The 25,729-nt window shown below is 35.8% G+C and overlaps 3 protein-coding genes across 16 annotated transcripts; all 3 read left to right on the forward strand.

The window, feature by feature from the left end:
• Positions 1-1,054: 1,054 nt before the first annotated feature.
• wdr31 (WD repeat domain 31) lies at positions 1,055-10,095 on the forward strand. Of its 11 annotated transcripts, none has more exons than XM_026240427.1 (12): positions 1,055-1,275; positions 1,419-1,437; positions 1,537-1,762; positions 1,839-1,970; positions 2,039-2,165; positions 4,385-4,459; positions 4,620-4,764; positions 4,848-4,948; positions 5,040-5,107; positions 6,337-6,478; positions 6,569-6,731; positions 7,540-10,095. In XM_026240427.1, the coding sequence occupies exons 4-12, from the start codon at positions 1,924-1,926 to the stop codon at positions 7,698-7,700; spliced, it is 1,029 nt and encodes a 342-aa protein (XP_026096212.1). In that variant the 5' UTR covers positions 1,055-1,275; positions 1,419-1,437; positions 1,537-1,762; positions 1,839-1,923; the 3' UTR covers positions 7,701-10,095. The 11 variants fall into 11 exon arrangements, with proteins under 11 accessions (XP_026096212.1, XP_026096216.1, XP_026096217.1 ...); XM_026240431.1 differs by having other exon boundaries at positions 1,548-1,762; XM_026240432.1 differs by having other exon boundaries at positions 1,634-1,762.
• A 266-nt stretch (positions 10,096-10,361) lies between these two features.
• On the forward strand, positions 10,362-13,479 carry LOC113067945 (probable E3 ubiquitin-protein ligase RNF183). 3 transcript variants are annotated; one of them, XM_026240439.1, is made up of 2 exons: positions 10,362-10,777; positions 12,414-13,479. In XM_026240439.1, the coding sequence occupies exon 2, from the start codon at positions 12,483-12,485 to the stop codon at positions 13,056-13,058; it is 576 nt and encodes a 191-aa protein (XP_026096224.1). In that variant the 5' UTR covers positions 10,362-10,777; positions 12,414-12,482; the 3' UTR covers positions 13,059-13,479. The 3 variants fall into 3 exon arrangements, with proteins under 3 accessions (XP_026096224.1, XP_026096225.1, XP_026096226.1); XM_026240440.1 differs by having other exon boundaries at positions 10,362-10,751; XM_026240441.1 differs by lacking the exon at positions 10,362-10,777 and adding an exon at positions 11,851-11,889.
• A 6,436-nt stretch (positions 13,480-19,915) lies between these two features.
• tor4ab (torsin family 4, member Ab) lies at positions 19,916-25,487 on the forward strand. Of its 2 annotated transcripts, XM_026240442.1 has the most exons (3): positions 19,916-19,986; positions 22,599-22,952; positions 24,639-25,487. In XM_026240442.1, the coding sequence occupies exons 2-3, from the start codon at positions 22,611-22,613 to the stop codon at positions 25,452-25,454; spliced, it is 1,158 nt and encodes a 385-aa protein (XP_026096227.1). In that variant the 5' UTR covers positions 19,916-19,986; positions 22,599-22,610; the 3' UTR covers positions 25,455-25,487. The 2 variants fall into 2 exon arrangements, with proteins under 2 accessions (XP_026096227.1, XP_026096228.1); XM_026240443.1 differs by lacking the exon at positions 19,916-19,986 and having other exon boundaries at positions 22,516-22,952.
• Positions 25,488-25,729: the final 242 nt, after the last annotated feature.

Below are 25,729 nucleotides of genomic sequence, written 5' to 3' on the forward strand. Positions count from 1 at the left end.
AAAAAAATTATAATAATAATAATGCACATTTAAAGTCTAAAGTATGGTGAACGGTAAGCTCATGCTATATCGATGATCATCTCAAATGCTTGAGACAGAAGGAAATCTTGTGTTGCTTCACATATCAGATGTTCTGTAATGCCTAAACCACTGGCCTAGTTTTGGTGAGAGTAGCCATGCCTTCATTGACCACAAGAGGGCAGATCTTCAAATAGAAATTAGTCTAGAAAACAAAATTTTAGTATTAACTTTAGTATTTTATTAACTAACTTAGTATTAACTTTCTGCAGCATTGACAGGAATATACTACAACTACAAATAATCATAATATTATTTGTAATATAATATAATGTAAAATTATTAGTAACTTAGTATACAAACAAGCAACTTATAAACTTGTGTTAAAATAGTTCAATGCTTAACTCCACTTTGCCTTAAGTATTGAAGTAATTTTTTCAAGACATTGTTAAATGATTGATACTATTATGGACAAAAAAAATGGCCTATGTTCAGAAACCTAAAATTACATTGCACAACAATATTGCACCGTGCATATATGGGAGTTTTTGTTTTTTTATTTATATATATTTTTTTAAGTTATTAATTCTTGCTGAATATAGGGCACGTGTTTACTTTTTACCACGACATTTACATGTGTTTTGTCCCTAAACACATTTTAAACATCATTTCTTTAGCTTAATTTGAATTGACTTTACACTATTTTCCACGGCCTTAAATAATTTTTATTCTTTAATATCTTTAAAGAACAACAATAAAGCTGAGAAGACATATTTTTAAAAAAAATAAATAATTGATGGAATAGACAAGTTATTTGATTTATTTTTGATGTAAGATATATATCTATTATATACTATGTATATCTGTATAAATTAAAAAAAATGATTTTAATTATATCATTTAATTTAATTTGTTTAGCTTAGTTTAGTTTCGTTTCGTTTGCTGTTTATTTTTTGTTTGCTTTGCTAAATTTATATGTATTTCGTTCAGAAGCTCCATGTGACCTGACGCCCCGCCTCCTGTGCGCTCACGTGACCTCCGTGCGCCTGGTAACAGCGAAAGCGTCTCTCGTGGAGATGATGAACTCGAGGAGCTGCGGAAGAAGATTTACCGCCGAGACGGATCACGATGCGCCATAAATCCCTCGTTCACGTATTTTCTGCAAGCTCCGACATAACACGCACACATGCGAGCCCTTCACAATAACACCGACACACTGACATTGATACCCGGCTAAGCGTCTTAAGAATTGGGACGGTAAGTTTTGTTTTTTGGTGTCAAGAACTCTACTGCATTTAAAATGCGTCTAGACGTGTCTCGTGCAGTTTAATAGCAGATGCATGGATTAAAAGCGATGCTGCATGCTTTTCATGCAGTTCTCTCTGATTTACTTTCAACAGATCAATGCATTTTGCACAGGTACCCTCTCTCTCTCTCTCGCTCTCTCTCTCTCTCTCTCTCTCTCTCTCTCTCTCTCTCTCTCTCTCTCTCTCTCAATAGCTGTTTTCATATCTGAAGGTTTATTGCAGGAGATGGAGATATTGGGTTGGCCAAATATTGCCATATTGCATCTTACTTGTTACCTAATGCGATGAGGCACTAATGCACTTAATAGGATTCAGGTCGCCCTCCCTGTCTTCCTGTAGCTCTCAGAAGCAAGCTGTGTCCATACATAACTGAACCCAGTACATAACTGATTACCAGCTTATGCTAGAGACACAACATCAGCATCTGTTCTTGGCAGGTAATATCTCCCTTGTGAGGTTCCCAGGGACTTGACGTCTTCATCAACGTGTAAAAAAACGGTGTAATTCTTCCAGATCCCAAAAGAGTCTGAAGATGGCCTGTGCTGTGGAGAGATGAGTGAGACCTCCTGATATCGGGTGATTAGACACCCATACAGGCATGGGGAAACTACAGAGCAAGTTTCGGCGGCGCTCAGACCTTTACAAGTGAGATATGATGAGTAATGATGTTTTGGTTGTGTTGGATTTGATTATTGAGGCTGTGTTGTTGACAGGGCCAAAGAGGGGGCGGAGCTTGCACCTGTGCACCAGGTAGTGCAGTATGAACCTGCTCACACAGATGCCATCAACTGTGTCGTCAGCCTGACCTCTGACCTGTGTGTGTCAGGAGGGCATGACCAGGTGAGCTGGAAAAGCATTGAACAGGAGGGAGGTTGGAGATTTTTTAGTGTTGGGGGTGTTGGATGTCAAAGGTTAATTGTAAAATTGCTTCAGCATCTAATGGAATTGCACAAATAGTTGACCCTCTGCCCACCTTGGGTACTATAAAAAGTGTTTTATGAACATCCCTAGTTTATGAACACTAATTCATAAAGTGGGTAAAGCTAATTGAATTTTGCCTTTTTATATAAAGTGGTCATATGATGTTGCTAAAAAGAACATTATGTTTAGTATTTGGTGTAATGCAATGTGTTTATGCGGTTTAAGGTGTGTTTTAAAAAAACACATTATTTTCCACATAATGTACATTATTGTTGCTCCTCTATGCCCCGCCTTTCTGAAACACACAGATTTTTACAAAGCTCATCGTTCTGAAAAGCGAGGTGTACGCTGATTGGCCAGCGATCCAGTGTGTTGTGATTGGCTGAATGCCGCGAGCTTGACATACTGTGATGACATCCCCAGGAACGACGAGACAAAATCAATTAAACCCATTACAAACTAGGCATTTATTGCAACCAGTGAGGACATAATTACCGATTATAATGACTTATGCTGTCTTTTTACACATTGCATATCACGCCGCATTAAAACCATGTCTGCATTTGTGATCGGAGAAACAACAAACAACAAGTGATATTCTACTGCTCAAAACTCTTGTTTGAATCATCAGTGGCAGATCCTTTAAATATGAAAACGTACTTACAGGCTGTAAGTCAGAAGAGCCAGGCCGGCGGCAACAGCGAACATTTTTGTGCAAACATTTGGGAGGCATTATGCAAACTTTCCCACATAGTGACGTGTTATAATGAGCCGTTTTAGGTAGGAGTGGTTAACTTTTATAAAGAATATCTCGTTGGATTTGAAACTTTAGTCTTTGCAACTTTACAGATCTTCTTTATGCAACAACAGCTTGTAACACTCCGAAGAGAAAGAAAAACTTGAAATCGCATCATATGACCCCTTTAAAGAAATTGTAAATACCCAGTAACATTAGAAAACTGTGCAGCGAGACATTCAGGTGACCCAACCATAGTATTGTTAACCAAAACTATCTTAAGTCACATTTGTTAGTTAAAGTATTATTATTATTTGAAAAATTTGATGAAAAACAATGACAATTGGAAATTTTTTCCTCAAATAAGTTGAAACTGAAGTACTAAAATTTAAACCGAAACAATATAATTAGGAAAAGAAGTGTGTGTGTGTGTTACTAAAATTACAATTATAACCACAATTATAACCACTAACAAAATGCTTAAAATAACAACAGAATATGCATAGAAATGTTTTTTAATTTAAAATTTATTATTTTATTTCAGCTATTTCCCAAGGCAACATTTCTCATATTTGTGTATCAATAAAGTAATGAATACTACAAAGCATATCAAATTACTCAAATTTTAACTGAAATTATGAAATGAAAAACTTAAAAATATGAAAATACAGACTAATTCAAAAAGTAATGTATAGATGTTAGTTATACATTGAAGTACTAAGTACTAAATTAAGTACTAAGTACAAACATTTGAAGTACTAAAATTAAATGAAATAAAATTAAAATGAAACTTAAACACTGCTGTTCAAATGTTTGTTATCAGTAAGATTTTTAATGTTTTTCGAAGTAGATTCTTATGTTCATCAAGGCTGCATTTACTTGATCAAAATAAATAAATAATAATAATACTTTTGTGAAATATTATTGAAATTTAAAAGAACCGTTTTCTATTTTAAAATACTTTTAAATTTAATTTATTCATGTGAAGCAATCATGTCACATGATCCTTCAGAAATCATTATAATATGTTGATTTATTATCAGTGTTATTTTCGGGGGGACCTGTCATACTTTTTTCAGTATTTTTTGATAAATCGATAGTTCAAAAGAACAGTGTTCTATTTAAAAGTTGTTGTTGTTGTTTTTTTTTTAAGATACATGTATATTATGTTTATGACTGTTTGACTGTAGAAACCACCCAGACACCCATAGCAACAGCACATGCTAGCAATGCTTGTGTAACATCAAGAAGCATGTAAAGATCTATCTAATTTTGTATGTCAGATTGTTGCCACTATTGGCACAAACATTCCACATTTAAGGCTTTAAAACAAGCAATGATAGTTATAATATATTTTTCATTGATTGACAATACGTGCATTTTAATATGATTTGTGTCTCAGGCTGTGGTTGTCTATGACTGGAGAGCTGGAAAACGGTGTAAATCATTCCAGGGCCACAGCAGAGAGATTACAAAGGTAAAGACAAAGCTTCGATTTATTTTGGAACAATTTTCATTAGTTGTGAAAAAATGAATAAAACTGGTATTGCTCAATTATTTCATAAACATAGAGATGCCTCAATGAATAAGTGTGTTTCATATACTGTGTGTATATAAATCTCTCTGGTTTCCTTTAGTTATGCTGTTTTAAAGGAAGTTCCTTGATCTTCAGTGCGTCCCGTGATAAGACAGTGCTGATGTGGGATATGGGTCGAGATGCCGAACCCGTCCAGGAGTTTTGTGGCCATGAGCTCGTAGTTAACGGGGTAGCGGTAGGCCCAGGTGAACAAACCCTCTAACAATAGCATGCTATGAGCACAAAATCTCAAACGCCGTCCTGTAATGTGGTTTTATTCATTTCGTAGATGGCTCAAAGTTGTGCACCGGCTCTCGTGATAACTCCATGCGCCTCTGGGACATCGAGTCCGGAGAATGTCTGCAGAAAAACACCATCTCACGTAACCTGGTTGGAAAGGCCATCTTCAGAAATTGACTTTTGAGATTCTGGTGTATGTTTTAATAGTCCCTGAATATTATCACGTGCTGTCCTATTTCAGGTAACTCATCTGTGCTGGGTACCAGGATGCACATCCATTGTCCAAACCTCAGAAGACAAAACTATCAGGTCAGATCGCTGATACGTCATATGGTCTGTTGTGTTGGTGAACAGTTATTGTTTGCAGACATGCATTTCTCAGGAAATATTTGTTAAACAAATAAGCTATATGATTGTGGAAGCTATATCACCTCAAAGTTATATATATACTGTAGTATCTTTGTCGTTTCACAGTAAGGTCCCATAAGTTAATGTTAGTTAATGCATTAACTAATAAGCAATTCATTTGTTATAGTACTTTTTTAAATCTTTAAGGTTGGTTATTAAAATACAACTGTTTATTGTCAGTTCATTCTAGCTTCGGTCCAATTAATGATCTTAGGAATGAAGGAATAGCTCACTAAAAAATTATAATTTGCTGAAAATGTACTCACCATCAATCCATCATGTGTGTTTCTTAAAACAGATTTGGAAAAATTTAACATCAATTGCTCACCAACGGATCCTCTGCAGTGAATGGGTGCCGTCAGAAAGACAAAACCAACAATCAACAAGTAATCAACACACCACTCCAGTCCATCAATTAACATCTTGTGAAATGAAAAGCAGCATTTTTATAAGAAATAAATCCATCCATCAGGGCGTTTTAACTTTATATCTCCGCTTCTAGCCAAAATATTTTGTAATCCATAATGATGCTTTCTCCAGTAGAAAAAAGTTCTCTCACATCAAAATCCACCCACATATTTGTTTAGAACTACTTTGGACTGTTTTCACTTGTAAATAGTGCTTGATCAGTCCATATTTCTCTCCTGATTCAGCCTAGACTCATAATTTAGATGAAAGCAGCGATATGAAGTTAAAAACATCTTGTTTCTTACAAACATGCACTTTTTCATGTCACAAGATGTTAATTGATGGACTGGACTGGAGTGGTGTGGATTACTGTGATATTTTTATCAGCTGTTTGGACTCTCATTCTGACGGCACCCATTTATCAGCTGTTTGGACTCTCATTCTGACGGCACCCATTCACTGCAGAGGATCCATTGGTGAACAAGTGATGCCCATTTGCTAAATGTGACTGTAAGGCATGAAAATGTTAAGATAATGAAAGCATTATTAACATCATGATTTCTGTAAAGTTGCCTTGAAACAGCGCACTCATATATTATGTAAACAAAAACTTTTGTTTTGGATGCGATTAATCGCAATTAATCATTTGACAGCACTAATTTAATTAATAGCACTATATGAATGTTTTTGATTGGTGTGTTGGTGTGTATTATCCGTCTCAGGGTGTGGGATAGCCGTACCTGGCAGGTCACTAACACATTTCCGGCAAAGCAGTATATTCAGACGCACTGTGACATCAGCTCCAACTGTTACCACCTGCTGTCGTCCAGCAATGGCTTTGGTGGTCAGGGTTGTGAAGCCACGGTGAGTGTGTGTACGTGTGATACTGCCAGGACACAGTTCTCCATGTGCATGCATTCAGACGTTTAACGTGTGTGTTTCTGTTTGGTGTAGCTGTGGGACCTCAGGCAGCCCGGCTGTAAGGTGGCTGAATACAGAGGACACCTGCAGACCACGGCATGCTGCGTGTTTGTGCCTCCCCGTCCCGGATGTCCTGCCCTCGTGGCGTCATCGTCGTATGACAGCTCAGTAAAAATATGGGATCTGAACACTGCAGGTAACACATACACTTGTATGTTTCCAAATGTGTACAAGTGAATTGGCCAGCTGGCTCATGGGTTAATAGACCAGCTTCCTGTTTATGGAAGTCAAATCGGAAAAGTCTAACATATTTTGGTAAGAGAAAAAGAAACTTTGTGAGGAGCTAAGCAAACTCAGCTGGGGAAGCTTACTCCTCTGATTGACATATTTAATTGAATATAAATTTAAATTGATCCATTAAGCAAGTTATTTATTTATTTATGAAGGAAAGTAATATTTTTCTTCAGCAGCGATGATTTACATTGATCATAAATGACAGTAAAGGCATTTTTATGTTACAAAAGATTTAGATTCCAAATAAAAGGATCCTTAAAAAAATATATAAGTGGCACAAATGTTTTCAACATTGATGATAATAAGAAATGTTCTTATATAATTTTACATAACATAGATTAACATGCATTTCCCAAAATGTATTATTTTTTTTTATTTTTTTTTGTGAGTAGTATTTAAAGTGTTTTTAAAATCCTAACACATTTAGATAACCATTATTGAAGAGCTGTGATTTATGGTAAAAAATAACATACATTTTTGCCAGGTTTTGATGATATGTAGAATTTAAATGCAAATGACACAATTCTCCTTTAAAGAACAATGTCATAAGCAACACTTGACACTCTTGCACATTTTCTTTTACACGTGTCACGCTTTCTGAAACAAACATCTTTAGCTTAACGTGTCAAGCTAGTATAATCATGGAAAAAAAAAGTCTGAATCTGAATATTCAAGGTTTGACTCTGGTCTCCTCCATATTCTCTCTTCAGCGTGTTTGTACACGTTAACGCTGGACGGTTCAGGGCCTGTGGTGTCTCTGGCTCCGTGTGACTCCAGCAGTCTCCTGTGTGCCAGTTTTAACACAGGACTGCACCAGCTGCATCTAGATCAGGGAGCAGTGCCCAGCCTCACTGAAGTGGCTCGCTTCTGACGTCCATCTGGACCGCCTGGACAATCAAACTGATGAGTTCAAATGAACTAATTTATTAACTGGAACTCCTGGAATGTACACTTCATTTCCAAAGTACTGTATGTGGACTTATACTTTTTAAAGAGATAAGTCTTGAAAATGTACTCACCTGAAGTCATCCGAGATGTGAATGAGTTTGTTTTTTCATGACAACACTCACCAATGGCTCCTCTGCAGTGAATGGGTGCCGTCAAAATGAGAATCCAAACAGCTCATGAAAACCACTCCAGACCATCAGTTAATATCTTGGGAAGTAAAAAGCTGCCTGTTGGTTTTTATCAAATGTTTGGACGGCACCCATTCACTGCAGAGGATCCATTTCTGAGCAAGTGATTTCTGTAATTCTGTTCTGATGAAGAAACAAACTCATCTTCATCTTGGAGGGGGGAGTAAAGTTTCAGCAGATTTCTATTTCTTTAACAGGTTGGCCTATAATTAATAGGAGCATGAACTGTATAAATGTGTCTACATTGTCCACAATGTATTTGACCATGTAGTGTATGATCGTCTGAATACACAAACCATTAAATGGTGTTTAAACATAATTAACTTACCTGAAGCAGTGAGACTGAATGGCTATGAAACTCTTGACTGCAGAAAGTATTTACAATATGGCTTTTTCCAAATATGGCTTAACTCAGGGTTAAAAAAATGTATCTTAGATGAGTGCAGTTTTTTTCTGTGTGTGTGTGTGTGTGTGTAAACTGATACGAACAATGAAATGCCACTCAGCTTCTCCTTGTTTGCTGAATATGCTTGAATAAGTTTTTGGAAGCCAGGAGTGAAAGTACTGGAGTACTTGGACTTAATTATACTGTATGTTGATGTACTATTTTACAAAGTTTATGCGTCATTATACTACACTAAACTTTTAGACTTTAGATAAAAAGTTTCAGGTAACTTTAATATTTCTCGAGCATTTGTCTTGAGTAATTCAAATAGAAAAACTGTGAGTAAAAGCGTCGAATATTAATTGAATGGGACAATCTTGTTCCTCTCATCTATTTCTTAAGCTAACGGGCAATGTTTATTTTTGGTTTCTAAAGCTTAACTACAATTAAATGTGGTCTCCATTTTTATACATTCCCATAAATATATTTTCATACTTAGATTTATAATTGAGTAAAATTTACAGGAAAAAAAAAAACACACCTGTACTCTACCTTGAGTATAATTTCCCTGTACTTTTCACTCCTGTTGGAGACCTTTTATTTGCACTCTTCATTAAGTCATAGCTAATGGGTCAAAATGATTCACTGCCAAAATCGTTCATGCAGAAAGCACATAGATGTGAAACCTCAGTCTCTTTCTCTCCCTGTACACACACACTCACACACACACACACACTGACAGTTACATTCACACAGACTCAGGGTTTGGCAACATGGGAAGCTGAATCATTTTTCAGATAGAAGCTGCTAGAGATAACAGACAAACACAAACACATTCAAGCATCTATGTAAACAGCCTTGTCTTGTATTTCACACACAGAGACTCCGAGGAGAGGGAAAGGATGCGTATGTGGCCCTTTAGAGAATTCAATTCAAAAAACAGCAGATCTCAATATTTTCCCTCAAACAGATGATCACATTATGGAGAATGTGAAGTCAGTGATGAAATGTGTTTTCTGTCATTGTTGTTTGTAATATATATATATATTAGTTCTAGAATGAAAAAGAATATTGCAGCTTTTTTCCTGAAAACACTGTCTTGCCAACATGACAATGTTGATTTGACATTTAATGTTTTGACACAGTTTTTTCACAAATATACCAACCAAAGAGTTTTTGTCTTTTATTTCTTCTAAAATATACATTATCTCCCCAAAAGTATTTGTACACTTAAGTCCCACTTAAAACTGCCTGAATGTCATTGCATTAGAATGCTACTAATGCTTTTCTCAATACAAACTGCATTTATGTATTTTAATTGTTTATATTTGAGTGTATGGCTTTGATTTTGTTTACATTGAATTCTATGTATTAGAAAATAATATTTTATTGTTTCATTTTATTTTATTATTTTTGCTGTGTCTTTGAATCAGCTGGTGTTTTGGTCATTTGAACGTATGAAGCCAGTTCTCCTCACATTTATACAGATCTAGTTAATCAGATTTATTATCAATATGATATTTAGCATTTGTCAATGGCTTGCTTCAATACAACATTTTGCTCTGTAATGCAATGACATTGTATGTATTATGTAATGTTGTTTTAATGCTACAGAAAGATGTGAAGGTTAGAATGATGTGCTTATTTGACTATTATGTAAATGCTGAGGTGTGGAGTTATCAATTTGAAGGAAATGTTTATATGTATGTGCATGCTGCGTGAATAAATTATTTCAGTTCAATGAAGTCGACACCTTTTTTGGCTCTTTTTGCATACAGTCACAGCAGGAAATGGAAACATCTGTGAAATAATATGTGCAGCTCGATCTTTGTTGTTTATGAATAAGAGTATGAAGAACGTTAGCATGAACAAATGTGTATATAACACCTTAAAATTACTAGAAGATTTATATTAACAAGATTCCTAATGTTGCAAATTGTATAATTTGTAGATAGCAAACATTATGTCTCTATATGTTTGTATATATCAGCATGGTACAGTCACAGTAACTTTGGCTTTTGGCTCACAGTCTTCTCTTCTGCTCAGGTATGTATTCTCTATTCCCTCTTTGGTTCTCTCTCAGTTTACACTGCTGATATGCCTGGCAGCTGTATTTGACTACTCGCTGTGCATTTCCTCCTGCCTGCTGCTCCAGTATTCAAATGCTGCCATTCTTTACAACACAGAGGTAGAGAGAAACTAAAAAAGAAAGAAAGTGGCGGAGTGACTCCTGGTGTTTTTGTTTTTCTATGTAAAACGTCAGGAAAAGTGTGCTAGATGTAAAAAGAGAGAGAGAGAGACAGCACTGAGAAAAGACACTAACACATCTCATTCTCTCCGAAAGGCAACAAAGGCGCAAACAACAGCCTCGACGCCCAGGACACCTGCCTCATCTGACCGGGTAAGAGAAGAGACGTCTTGAGATGAGTGAGTAACTGGATCTATACATTATATGACAGACATTATATTTTTATGTCTGCTGTCATTATTCCAAGTAGAAGTGGACGAGTGAACAAGGGTGACTTTAATGGGATAGTTTGTTTGACTTGATTATAGTCGAGCAAAATTTACAGCACAAATCCAGTAGCTTATGCACTTCCAGTTGAAAACCAATGTGGTTTAAATTAAATGGGATTATGCCATTAAAAGAAGAAGGCTTAGAGACCAAGACGGGTTTGGAAATCAAAATGTGTCAAAACCTTCAGCTTATCAGATGTTCAACACTTGAAAAATTGGATGTATTTGTATAAATGTAAGGCAATAAATTGTCAGTGTCCCAACTGTGAAGCAACTCAAATCCACTTTTAAAAAATAATACAATTTCAGGTGTTAGTAGACGAAGAAACATTGCAGTTAAATGCTAAAGCCATTACGCACATCTTATTTGACTATACTGCCATCATAAATGTAAACTATGATCAGTTGAGGCCAAACCAAAGGTCATTTGATGGACCTCTAATGAAGCAACCGAATCCTTTCTATCTGCATCATGGGCGTCAGCAATGGGACACCCTTCTGCTGCTTTGCATAGTTTTGGGCTGTTCTTTGATGGAAACCTGTAAGCATTTCCAAGGCAAATCTGTTATTGCGAACAGGTCTAGTGCATGAGCAGAACGACAAACAAGTCTGTTTATTAGTCGTATTTCATTCTCTTCTACTGATAGCTACAGTAAGTTATAGTGAGGGGATACAGACAGTCCATCCAGAGCAACCTGAAGTCAAGTATCTTGTTGAGAAATTTGCTCTTTGAACAAGCTGGTTGAACGAGCAGGTCTTGCAAGCCAAGCTATTTAGAAATACAGGCGAACACCAAAATCCAAAACACTTGATGACCATATTCAGTGCTCATATCCCAAAATGTTCTTTTATTGTATTGTTTTGGCTTTTCTATTCATGCATTTAGCAGATGCTTTTATCTAAAGAAGGATATGAGAAATTCGACACACAGCAATTTTTTTTCTTTTTCTAAAGAATTTTTTTTTTTTTTTTTTTTTTTGAAGGTAGAGAAACTCTCTAAACGAATGGCCGGACCATCACAGGTTTACAGATTTATTTTATTTTATTTTTCATGTATTTAACAGATGCTTTCATACAAAGACAACAATATTCATTTTGCACAAAGCCAGTTTTTGCCAGACCATTACAGGGTTTTAATTATCTTATATCTTATTTTATTTTAGAGGAGCGTGAGCAATTATAAGAGCCAACAATATTCTATTATGTACAAAGTAAGGTGTTTTAATTAATTATTTTTTAAATACGTTTAGATACTTTTAATCCAAAGCATCTTGCAATAAAGGAACATAAGCAAAAAGATCAGCAATATGTTATGTGTACTAAGCCAGGTATTTTTTAGATTTTTTTTTTATTTTTTAGATAATTTATTATGTTTATATATTTATTATAAATAAATGATTGTTAAATTATTTTATTTGATCCAATTCAAGGATGACTTAAAATAGATGGAGCATAAGAAATTTGTCACAAAGCCAACATTATTCTTTGTGGTGGTAGAAAAAAACAGTCTAACTCATGAAACTGAACTGTTCTTGTACTTCTTCAGACTTGCCACATTGCCATGGATCTTGAGGATGCCCGTTGACTTCCTTCTCCCTCACCTCCTCTCATTGTCATGGAGTCTGACCCGAACTCCCTCCGTGACCCCTACAAACCTGTGGATGACAATGCTGAACCCCCCGATCTGGAGTGCGCCATCTGTTTCTCCCAGTTCAACAATGTCTTTAACACCCCTAAGGTACTCCACTGCAAGCACACCTTCTGCCTGGAGTGTCTTGCACGGATGAACGTGAAGTCCACCCAACCCGACACTGTCCAGTGCCCTCTGTGCCGTGCATACACCCCGTTACCCGACTTGGGTCTTCCCAAGCTAGCAAATGACTCCACGGTGCTGTCTTACCTTCCGGCCGCCATGCAGCATGTCTATAGCATCCGCTTCAACCGCAACAAAGGCAAACTGCAGGTGAAGAGAGTCCCCAGCTCTGCCCCGGCCCTAACGCAGACCGTCAGCCAGACTCTGGACGTCGGGAACCCAGCGGGCTTGGAGGGTCAGCAGGGCAGAGATGGGGGTAGAGAGAGGTCCCGGCTGATGACCATACTGCGAACTCCACTGTGCAAAGCTTTTATTATGAGCATGGTGGCAATAGTGACCGTCATTCTCACCATTGTTTTCACGATCAACTGGAAGTAAGCCCGAATACTTTGGTTTTTATATATACGCTAGAGCATGCGTACAGTGGCGTAACACGAACATCGTGTGAAGCTCCATTTTTCCAATGCAGTGTACAATGTATACACAATTTGCACATGTGCTTTGAATTGTATTTTTTTGCACTAAATAGGTTGTCCACAAGGTGGCGACACTGGTTCTTGCAGTTGTTTCGGAGTCATAAAAGAAAAGGAATGAGAACAGTAACAAACTACGACGAGAAAAACAATATAGACTTCTGTATTGACAAGCTGTTGTCTGAGGGGATTAAAACACACCAGTGACTAACAAATACAAAGACATTTTTATCGCTCAGAACATTTGTATAGGAAAAGCTCAGGCACTGGGATCAAAATCGCGCATGCGTTGAACGCATGTGTGTGCGCACTCTAAATGGCTTTAAAAGGCTTCGACTGTGCAGAGTATATTTTGGGCTTTATTATTACTGGCACTGACTGCATTCGTGTCAAAAGGTCAAATGACAGCATAAACAAACAAATAAACAACATGACAAACACATTTTAGAATTTTTCCATCCTAGACAAATCAACATTTCCCTTGTCATGAAATCTACTGCTATATTTAACAAGGAGGATAGCGGTTACAAAAAAAAGTACTGTAATGGTACCATGGTGTTTATGTGGTACTACTATGTTTAAATGTTCAAAATATTATGGCACCTTTGTTTTGTGTTCCTTACAGACATTAATCATGTGGTATGGGATGATAATTCTGTTGTACTTTAAACATACTATGGTACTCCTTCGGTATGTTCTGGCTCTAAATACTTCCTGGGGGCACTCATAACTGTATAGTTACTTCACAATATGTAAGCGGACGATAGTACACTGATAATAGTCAGTAGTGCTATATCTCCAAAATATTTTAAAGTAGATTACATACAGCTGTAGTCAATTATAAAAATGATATAGAGCAGGTTGTGCAATATAATGTCTTTACCACAGTAAAGAGGGGTTGTCTTGTTTTATAAACTGGTGAATCTCAAAGGGCTCACATTATCAAAGGCTCTCAATATAAAGTGAGGTATTTCAACTGTGACTATGACAAAGCTCCCCCTAACAGAAACTATAGTGTTTAAAATGATCCACAATACTTTTTGTGATTTCAGAAATTTGTTAAAAAAAATAATTTCAGTTTTCCTCTTGTTTGTATGTTTTTAGCAATTCAGCTAAGTTAAATTATTGTTGAGAACCACTGCAAATCAGGTTAGACGCCATATTGAATTTGCATTACAGCAGTCAATTCCATTAAACGCACTGTAATTCTTTCCCTCACCGCTTCGGTTTCATCCGTGTTAAATTCATGTCTAATACTAAAATCAGAACTTTTTTGTAATTCCATTTCACTGAACCGAACTCCTATAATGAATTAAATTCTAATTCAATTAGCTTTATTTGCATGGTAAAAGACTGAGGCTTTTTTGCCAACCCTTACGAAAATTAAACATGGTTTTATTATAGTAAACATGGTTAACCATGAATACCAGGAATTTTTTTTTTTTTTTTTTTTTTTTTTTGGCGTACTGACTACCATTTTTTCCATAAGGTCAGTGTAACGTAACCATGTTTATATATATATATATATATATATATATATATATATATATATATATATATATATATATATATATATATATATATATATATATATATTATATTATATTTAGTAAAACCAATTTCCGTCAGGGAAAGTATTGTTGACATTTACACACAAAGAAAAAGAATATGAATAGGCTAAACAGTAATAAGAAAAATACTTGCATGCATGTTTACTACGTTGATTCATTATTTCTGTTTCTAATAGCAGCACAGCTATTGAAGCCTTTTTGTCTTGTTTTACAAAGCGATTACATAGCAATAGCATTAACAAAGTTTGTCAGAGTCGTGTAGAAACGACAAAAAGAGCGCAGATTCGTGCAGCAGATGGCGTCCTCTCGCCAGAGTTCGTTCACGGAGCTCCAGTAATACACTGCTGCCTTCGCAATGGAAAAGTACCAGAGCTCTGAAGCTGCCCCCTCCCAGTCCCAGTCGCTTGCCTGGTATGGCTGACAAAACCAGACAAACCAGTAAAAAGATGTGTGCTATCTGAAACCTCAGAAATGGGGAAACTACTTTCTGTGTAACTTAAGTGACTTCAGATAAGAGGATGTGTGGAAAAAATGAAGGAAGTAAAGTAATACTTTGCACTGAAATAGCTGGACTTTTTCAGAATTTTGAAATCAATCCATAAGAGCTCTCAAGAAAGATCTAAAAATAGCACAGCATGAGCACAATGACTCAATACGTCTCATTTAACATTAGCTAATGCATTAGCATTAATGCAATATCACAATGATCCGCAAGTAGGCTAACCAAACCAGCTAAAATACAAATCCATAAACCACAACAATGTTTCCTCCATTGAAAAAGTCGTTGTCCTCTCACATCAAAATCCTTTGTTTAGGACTGTTTTGGCATTTAAGCAGTGCTTGAGCTGTTCATAATTTGCACTCCTGATTTAGATGAGACTGAAGAAAACGATATTCCATAGCTGGAAACAACAGTTTAAAGTTAAAACATCTTAACGGTGGATTTGTTCATTACAAACAACCAGATTTTCAAACAATGTTAAGTGATAGACTGTCGTGTGGATGTTTCAATCCGCTGTTTGGATCTGATGGCACCAATTCACTGTGAGCATCAGTTCCAAAAAAAGAAGAAACAAACTCATCTACATCTCAGATGTTCTGAGCTGAGTAAATGTTTAGCATTATTTTCATTTTGGATGAACTATTCCTTTAGCTGATGTTTAAAATGAGACTTTTTCTGAAGTGTTTCAAAAACATCTGGTCTCCAAATAAATAAATGTTCAATGTGCACTGGTTATTTCTGTGTGGATTTGAATCAGATATCTAAAGACATTACAAGTTCTGATTTAGAGACTGTTCGATTGTACTGTAGAGATTATTTTTTTATGTACTGTAGTGAAGGTAAACACAGGGTTAGACAGATCGCAGTGATTCTTCCAGCCATTGATGTCATAATGCATCATACATCTCTGCCTTCGTATTGTCGCAGCTAATGCTAATGTACGTCAGATGATGCTTAAGCCAACACAAAGACTGAGCAGACCGGATTACAGCAGTCTGTTTGTGTTACTGCTCTGCTTGTGTACAGCATGTGAACTACAGTGCACAATTATTGTGCTTTTGCTTTGAATGTGTTACTGATGTAGAAAGAGACTTGTGTGTGTTTATGAATGTCTGTCCACTTCAGTAGTGTGGGCTGGTTATGTGTCCTTCATAGGAACTGGCACAAGGTTTGTCTGTTCCTTTTCTTTGTTTTTGCGGAGGTCAGATTTGTTTTGCATGTTGAGTCTCTCTGTGTGTGTGTGTGTGTGTGTGTGTGTGTGTGTGTGTGTGTGTGTGTACTATTATGAGAATGAGAGTTGTGGCATACTACATGAGAAGTGTTTGTTGATGTTTAAGTACTATTAAATAATGTTTACCACAGTTATTACCGTCTTATTGTTTGCAAGTGTTTTTTTTTTTCTTACAACAGAGCAGTCTCCATAAGTAAGATAAACCCTTTATTTTCTTTGTTGAGAAACTGGTTTGTACTGATAATGTACAAACCTCTCAGAAAGGCTATGTATGAAAGACAGATAAACCCTGAGATTACATAATGATATAAAATATGAAGTCAGAGTAATTTCTTCTTTCTTCTCTAATTTCTTCAGATTTCTTTCCAGATTATGAGAACTAGGCAGTATATATTGAGTAAGATTTTTTTTTTTTTTTTTTTTTTTTTTTTTGAGAAAGATTTTTTTGAAAGAATTCTCTTATGCTCTGCAATTATTCAAACAAAAACCATTTAAAACAACTGTTTTCCATTTATGTTTTTTTGACTTTCGGTGCTTTTTTAATTTTCATATATACATTTTTGTTCTTAGTTTGTAATTTTTTCTATGAATCCCAGAGCTGTCAAGTTTGGTACAATGTACAATTTGTACAATGTTTTATTGAAGTCTTTTGAAACATTCATCCCTATGGCGAAAATGAAATGCTAGAATCTGCTACAGATTATGAAAATGGCAAACAAAACAAGCTTCCTCCCACCCCACTAAATTTCTCCGCTCTTTCAGGCAGATGAGTGAGTGGAGTTCAGTTTACCACAAACGTGCAATGTTACTCACATCACTCCCACATACAGTGGGTTTTCCTGATGCCCTTCTCCCAGTGGATGACTAATCAGTCAACTTTCTGAAGAACAGGAAACACTCTCCCTTTATTTATACACTGCCCTTCAAAAAAAAAAAAAAAAAAAGTCACCACCTGGATTTAACTAAGCAAATAAGATCCTCCGAGTGGACAATTACTGCATGGATGATTATGTTATGTGTTCAAAGAATGAGGTCTACCGGAATAGATGAATGACCAGATTATTCCATCAATGGATTTTTTCTTCCCTGATGGCACGGGCATATCCTAAAATTACAATGCCAGGTTTCATTGGTCTCAAATTGTGAAAGAGTGGTTCAGGGAGCATGCAACATCACAGAGTCCAGAGTCAGACCTTAACCCCATCGAGAGTCTCTGGGATGTGCTGGAGAAGACTTTGCACAGTTGTCCAACTCTCCCATCATCAATGAATGATTCTGGCAAAACATTAATGCAACTCTGGACGGGAATAAATGTTGTGACATTGCAGAAGCTTATCGAAATGATGCCACAGCAAATGCGTGTATTTTATATATATCAAATCTCTTTATTATATACATATCACATATCTCATGAAAAGAGCTCCCACAGTCTCAGAGACATCACAGTGACAGATACAGTATGTGTACATAGGTTAATTTAGAACGAAAAATTTAAAAGATGAAAAAGAATAAAAAGGAAGAATAAATATAATATGAATACTTTATTGCTATTGTGTGAATAATAAGTCATAATTTCAATCATTAAACTATAAATCATCATATCAATAAACAAGTAACTGTAGTCTGATTATGAGCATTTTAAAATTTAATAAAATCTTTATTATTATTATTATTTAACAGGATCTTTAATCAAATTGAATTCAATAATAAATTATACATTTTTGGAATTTGATTAGGTACTCCAGATTACATGCAATCAGTTAGACTAATACCAATAATATTTTAAAGTGATAATTGTAATTTAATAATAATTAAAATATATTATTATTATTATTATTATTATTATTAACAGCAATGATAAATCAATAATAATATTTTATATATTACATTTACTAACAATCATTTAATGCTAATTATTATTAAAGTAATAATATTATAATAAATAATAATTTAACCATAACCAAATAAACCAATAACCAAATATATTTTGATTAAATAGTTAAATTATTTTATTATAAATTATATTATTATTATTATTTATATTATTAATTATATTAATAATATATTAATTATATTAATAATTATAATAATTATTAACGCTATTAATTTATCAATAAGAACAATTTCCTAACACAAATAATAATAATTGTATTATTAATTGTATAATATGTATTTTTGTTTGTTTTTTTTTTGTTTTTTTTGTTTTTTGTTATATTGATTATTTGTTTGAATTGTTTTTATTGTTGTAGATTTATAATTATTTATTGATAACAATATTTGTTTTTCTGGGTTAAATTACAAAGTGTGTTTCCCCTACTGTATGGCAAAAAATATATGTAATTTGCAAATCAAAAAATTGTTCCCATGTAATGTTGCCATGAAAACATAAACTCAATGTCCGTTCAAGATCGTGACTCAAGCAGTCTTGTGTACAAACAAACATACAGAAGACGAACTTTGTGACAAACATCTTACAGGTGGAAACTCAAAGACTTGAAGTTTCACGAATAAATTCATGCTGTGTTTCTGTCTGGACACTAGGTCTTAGAGTTACTACTGTTCATTATTCTGTTAGGAATCCTGCTCCTCTAGCAAAATAACCCTAACTGAATAATTAGTGAAACAGACTGCAAATAATGCTAAATAAATTAGTTTTTTGTTCCACCCAGAGAGCGGTTATATAAATGTTATTTAGACAATTTGTGAACAATGTAGAGATACGTCAGTGATGCAGAGATGGGTCATTTCAAAAATGAAACTATATTGTGTTCCATAAATAAAAGACTGTACAAGATTATGCTAAACAGTTGTAGGAATGGAAAAACACTATTGGCTGGCAAGCTCTTTGTCGATGGTGATAATTTATCCTTTTTTAGCAAGTAAAAGGCCTTTATAATTGTAAAAATGTCCTCCTGCTGTGTCTTTTTGCTGTGAAATCTTTAATGATTGTATAGTTTACATGTAAGAATAACTTTTATATATGTTAGTAATATTTATGATGAACAACAGCTTATGTTTACTTGACACATTTTTTTGAAAAATCATGTTAAAATGTGATTATCAAATGTGAACATCAGGCCTCTGTTTATTTGTTCATTTCTCAGTATTGCATTGCATTATATGATCTGACACTACAGAGCCTCAAGACAGCAGGCCATGCTCTTATAGAATTAACCTAAAACCATAATTATTAGTAATAGGATGATTATAGTGTCCCAAATTAGTTTAAAAGGTTCTTTAAATCATGCACAGTTTTCTATATGATTTGCATTGGGAATTTTCCATCTGAACGGGCAGCTGCAGTTTTACAATGACCCTGATACAAGCAACTTGTTTGCGGTTTATTCCATATCAAAGGAAGAGGAAAGACAACATGCAGCGAGAGGGTGGAGCTCAGTGAGCAGGTATCCAACAGGTGGACAGGACTGGTGCGTTTGGAAGAGGGAATCTCATCGACTATCAATCATCAAAGAACAGAACCGAGACTCGAGGAGCAGCAAGCGAGTAGACGCCTCGTGCAACTTTGAAGGTAACAGTCTCCGTTTCCTCACTCATCTTTTTGCTTTCTTTTCCACTATTTAGAAACCAGAATGGATGCACACTTTTAAAAATAAAGCTTCTTTAGTCATTTAAGGTTCAATGAAGATACCTTAACATTCTTAGAACCTTTCCATTGGACATTTATAGTAGTTCTTTGGGTTTTTAAAATGTTCTACCCAGTAAGAAAAAAAAAAAAAAAAAAACAGTTTGACTGAAAAGTTCTTTGGGAACCAAAAATTGGTATTTTATGGCATCTCTGCAAAAACCATGTTTTGGAATCTATATCTTTAACACTGCATAGATGTTAAAGGTTCTTCACTGAACCAGATGCCAATAAAGAACTTTTAGTTTTAAGAGCGAATATTTGTGTTTTATGTTACTGCTGCTGTGCTACAGAACCATTTGCATGGTAAAGTTTGCATAACTGACCTCACAGTGCTGTGTGCAAACAAACACCATTCTCCAACCATCACTCCTAAGATAAAATATACAGTCATGTTTTCATTAATGCATCTACAATGTCTTTTTGACACTTAAGGCGCACTCAAAACTATCTGAATGTCATTGCATTAAATAAACAAGGCATTTATATTTAAGGCAAGACACCACTGGTGAATACAGATACAATTTTCTGGATTTCTCTATACTTTGCTAACATTTTCTGTATTACAAGTTTTCTGAAATGTCATGTTTCAAAATATACAAAACCAGAGGGTAATGTACCATATTTTTTAGTTTGGCTGGTCCTGCGACTTATAGTCAGGTGCGACTTATTTATCAAAATTAATTTGACATGAACCAAGAGAAATGACCCTAGAGAAAACATTACCATCTCCAGCCGCAAGAGGGCGCTCTATGCTGCTCAGTGCTCCTATAGTCTACGCTGAGAACATAGAGCGCCCTCTCGCGGCTGTAGACGGTAATGTTTTCTCTTGGTTCTTGGTTCTAAATAAATGCGACTTATAGTCCAGTGCAACTTATGTATGTTTTTTTTTCTCGTCATGACGTATTTTTGGACTGGTGCAACTTATAGTCCGAAGAATACAGGTAATTGGATAATGTTGTTTATTATTTAACTATCAGAAAATACTGTTTGGCCACATAAAAAAAAAAATAAATAAATAAAAACTTTCACCATGTTCATACGAAATCAAGCAAACGTTCTATAAACAAAACACTGAAGATGTAATTAAACTGTAAATAGTAAATTGAAATAGTATAGTTTATCATGTAAATCTACATATGAAAAAAGATAAAGTACAATAAAATGAACACAGTAAATCTTTTCTAAAAAAATCAGCAAATTTCACAATAATCACACTAATTTACATTGTAATTTACAATGTCATAGTACAGTATGTCATACATCAAATCCCTGTTGTTTCCTTCCATTGCATTTGTTGTAATTCAAAGTGGTAATGTGAGTAATGCAAAACAGTAACAACTCATCACACACTCACATAGTGTGTGAGGACAGAGACCTCTCTTTCTCTCTCTCTTTCTGCCCAGACTTGTGGAGGACGAGGAAATACTCTTCAGATAATATGACTAGGAAGTAATACACAGAGAGCACATGTGTCGAAAAATTTAGTTAGAAATATGTTTGGACTTTCCCGACGTGTATATGTGTGGATCCCGATTACAATATGTTTTTCTGAAGAAAATATAGTTGTGTTTGATCATGCAAAAGTTTCCACAATTCCGCTGATGTGTTTTAGGTCATCATGAGGCCACATTATCTGTAGCTATGGCTTAGGTCTCTTCTTTCAGTCTAAGTCTAATAATAAGTGTAATAATATATTTTCACTGGTTTTTCATCTTCCAGGCAAGATGATTTATGTCAGATACTTAAAATTATAATTATGAAACAAATTAATAATTGATTCATTGTTGTTTAGTATACTATTATTCCTATAGTAATATTTGTGACTTATTTTTAGATTTTCCATTTTTATTTAGTCATTTACTGTAGTTGTTTTTGTCATTTTTATTTTTCCACTTTTTTCTTTTATAGTTAATCATAGTTTTTGTTCACTTTTATTTCAGTTTTAGATTGACTAGTTTTAGTACTTCAACTTATCAAAACTTAGAAATAAAATAATTATTTTGTTTAATTTGGTGATTTATAGCCATACTTTGTTTCTTCTTGTGTGTCAATAGACTCTCTGAAATTACAGCGATTGGTAGCAAATTAAAGCTAGAAATATGCTTTTAATGTGAGCATAATTTAATATTAGAACAGACCTTGAAAAGTGAAAACCATTAATGAGCCACAATATAGACTTTAAAAGAGCAATTAGGTTGATTTAGGGTCATAATGCTCTTTGCTTTACACCTTTCTTGCCTCAGGGTCATGCTCTATACACACACGACTACTGTATTTTTGCCAAATCCAGCTCTTAATTACCTCTAATTATCAAACAATTGCCAAGATACAGCAAAATGCAAGGATTAAATGGCTAAAGCAAGTCACGCAACCTACCGTGACCTCTAGCAGAACTGCATGATCTTTGTGGAGCTGTATGCTATAAAACACACACTTAATGTGAAAAACTGTGCGCTTTTATATAACATAAATAGACTTTTGTTTGCTTCTCTCAGTTTCTCAGGCCGATGGTGGACTGTGAAGGGGTTTCAATGGATGCTCAGGTGGAAAAGGAGAGAGGAGATGAGGAGAAGGAAGGTGGACAAAGCAAGTCTTTCCTCTCTCCACAGCTGAAAGCCATGATCCGGATCAAGAAGAAGTACCTAAAGAGATCTAACTCAGTCAGGTCGAGCACTAACTCTGCTGTGTCTGATGGGAGTTTGCACCCTAAGAGTCCCCAGACCAGGAAGTCCAAGCGCAGGAGGTCCCGTGTGCTGTTCCCAAATAACACTTTGATATTCAGGCCAAAGAAAGAGCGCAGCGGGGCGAAACCTTTCCTGCTGCTCTTCAGCGTGATCGTCTTCTTCCAGGTAATTCTGCCTGATCTTTTCCTTGAGTGTCATTCCTGTGCCAGAACTGATTGTTTTTAAGGAGGTTTCCTTTCATCTACTATTGGTTCATCCTCTTTTTACCAGACAGGTCATATATATATACAGGTGCATATCAACAAATTTGAATATCATATAAAAGTTATTTATTTTATGTAATTTATTTCAAATAAGCAAACTTTTTAATATTCTAGATTCATTGCACACAACTGTTTTTTGTTTTTTAATTCTCATGGTTATGACTTACAGATTAGGAAAATTATAAATTCAGTATCTCAAAAAATTATAATATTTTCCCAAAGAACAATTATAAAAAGAGTTACTAAACAGAAATGTTCAAGATCTCCAAAGCAGGTTTAATTATGCACTCAATACTTGGTTTGGGCTCCTTTGGCTCGAATTACTGCTTCAGTGTGGCGTGGCATGGAGGTGATCAGCCTGTGGAACTGGTGAGGTTTTACTGAAGACCAGGTTTCTTTGATAGCAGCCTTCAGCTCTTCTATATTGTTTGTCAGATGTTACCTATCTTCCTCTTCACAATACCCCATAGATTCTCTGTGAGGTTCAGGTCAGGTGAGTTGGCTGGCTGATCAAGCACATTAATATCATGGTCAGCAAACTACTTGGAAGTGGTTTTGGCTCTGCGGGCAGGTGCTAAAGCTTGTCAGCAGATGGAAACATAAAGTGCTCCAAAAATCTCCTGAATGGTTACATCGACTTTGGACTTGATAAAATACAATGGACCAACACCAGCAGACGTCACAGCACCCAAATCATCACTGACTTCAGAAATTTCACACTGGACTTCTCCAGTCTTCCTCCAGACTCCAGACCTTGATTTCCAAATGAAATGCTAAAATTACTTTCATCTGAATAGAGGACTTTGAACCACTGAGCAACAGTCCAGTTCTTTTTCTCCTTACCCCAGGTGAAATGATTCTGACATTTTTTTTTTTTTGTTCTGGTTCAGGAGTAGCTTGGTTCTAGGAATGTGACAAATGTAGCCCTTTTCCTAAAGATGTCTGAGTGTGGTGACTCTTGATGCACTGTCTCCGGCTTCAGTCCACTGCTTGTGAAACTCTTCCAAGTTCTTGAATCAGTTTTTCCTGACAATCTTCCCAAGGCTGTCATCCCTGTTGCTTGTGCACCTTTTCCTACCACACTTTGTACTTCCATGTAAACTTTCTATTAATATATTTTGATACAGCACTCTGTGAACAGTCAGCCCTTTCAGCAATGACCTTCTGTGGCTTATCCTCCTTGTGGAGGGTGTTGATGATTGTCTTCTGGACCATTGCCAAGTCAGTAGTCTTTCCCAAAATTGGTGTTTCATGTGCTAAACTAGCCCAAGAGGTTCCCAATATTTATACTTAAAATTAATCAAACTAATCAAGCTCAAAATGGAGTAATCTATTTTTTTGAGATACTGAAATTTTAATTTTCCTAAGCTGTAAGTCGTAACCATCAGAATTAAAACAAAAAAACTCTTGAAATATTTCAGTTTGTGTGTAATGAATCTAGAATATAAGAAAGTTTGCTTTTTTTAATTAAATCACAAAAAATAAAGACCTTTTCCATGATAAATTTTTTAGATGCACCTGTATAAACATGTATTTTACATGCATACAGTACCTTTTTATTAAAAAGATTATCTTCCTTTTCTCCCAGGTCTACAACGCTATTGAGAATCTGGACGACCATGTGTTGAAGTATGATCTTGAGGGTTTGGAGAGGTCGCTGCACAGGGAGGTGTTTGGCCAGCCAGAGGCGCTAGAGGAGCTCATGGACCATCTGAACGATTACCTTTCCACTTACGCTCACCAGAAACCCCTCGCCCTGTCTTTGCACGGGTCATCTGGCGTCGGGAAGAGCCACCTGGGTCGCCTGCTGGTGCGTCACTTCCGCTCAGTAGTCGATGACAAGCTAGTGGTGCATTATTTATCCAAACACCACTGCCCCCTACAGGACATGGCGCAGCACTGCGCCTCTAAACTAGCTCATCGTATATCAGAGGTAGTGACTCAAGCCGATGAAGAGGAGCAGATTCCCTTCTTCATCCTGGACGAGGTGGAACTGATGGCCCCTCCGCTGCTGGACATCCTGCAAACGTTTCTTCAGTCCAATCAGACCAATGAGTTTCTGAACGTGGTTTACATTTTTCTCAGCAGTCTGGGGCAAAGGGAGGTCACGGCTCATGTTCTTCAAAACGCCTCCACCAACGGGGCCCATAAACCGCTCCGACGGGCCCTGTCTCTCATCCATCCTCTATGGATGGAGCCCGCAGTCGAACTCATCCCTCTTTCCCTGCTGGAGCGGGAACACGTCATACAGTGCTTTCTAGAGGAAATGACCCTCGAAGGGTTTTACCCTGAGTTCAGTCAGGTAGAGAGACTGGCGGATGAACTGGCCTATCACACTGCAGCTGGAAGACAGTACGCAAAAACTGGATGCAGACAAGTAGTGGGAAAAGTTAACCTGCTTTGAGAGAGCTTCAGACAGTGTGAACTATTCTCATTATTCAGCCATCTCAAAATCACATTTTTGTGACATACACTATAACGAAATAATAATTTTATTCAGCAAGGATGCACTAAACTGATGAGAAGTGACAGTGAAGATGTTTATAATATTACACAATAGTTCAATTTCAAATAAATGCTGTTCTTTAGATCTGTCAATTCATCATTGAGTCCTGAAAATAAATGACATTTTGCACCAAATATTAATCAACACAACTGCTTTCCACATTGATAATAATA

The sequence above is a fragment of the Carassius auratus genome, linkage group LG30F (assembly GCF_003368295.1).
Source record: "Carassius auratus strain Wakin linkage group LG30F, ASM336829v1, whole genome shotgun sequence".
NCBI classification, from domain to species: domain Eukaryota; kingdom Metazoa; phylum Chordata; class Actinopteri; order Cypriniformes; family Cyprinidae; genus Carassius; species Carassius auratus.

What these genes read in the sequence shown, in the direction of transcription:
- tor4ab (XM_026240442.1), top strand. Translation starts at nt 22,611, where the DNA reads ATGGTGGACTGTGAAGGGGTTTCAATGGATGCTCAGGTGGAAAAGGAG. An exon ending in GCGTGATCGTCTTCTTCCAG is followed by an intron (nt 22,953 to 24,638) that starts GTAATTCTGCCT and finishes CTTTTCTCCCAG; the next exon opens with GTCTACAACGCTATTGAGAA.
- wdr31 (XM_026240427.1), top strand. Translation starts at nt 1,924, where the DNA reads ATGGGGAAACTACAGAGCAAGTTTCGGCGGCGCTCAGACCTTTACAA. An exon ending in ACACCATCTCACGTAACCTG is followed by an intron (nt 4,949 to 5,039) that starts GTTGGAAAGGCC and finishes GTCCTATTTCAG; the next exon opens with GTAACTCATCTGTGCTGGGT. An exon ending in ATGGGATCTGAACACTGCAG is followed by an intron (nt 6,732 to 7,539) that starts GTAACACATACA and finishes TTCTCTCTTCAG; the next exon opens with CGTGTTTGTACACGTTAACG.
- LOC113067945 (XM_026240439.1), top strand. Translation starts at nt 12,483, where the DNA reads ATGGAGTCTGACCCGAACTCCCTCCGTGACCCCTACAAACCTGTGGAT.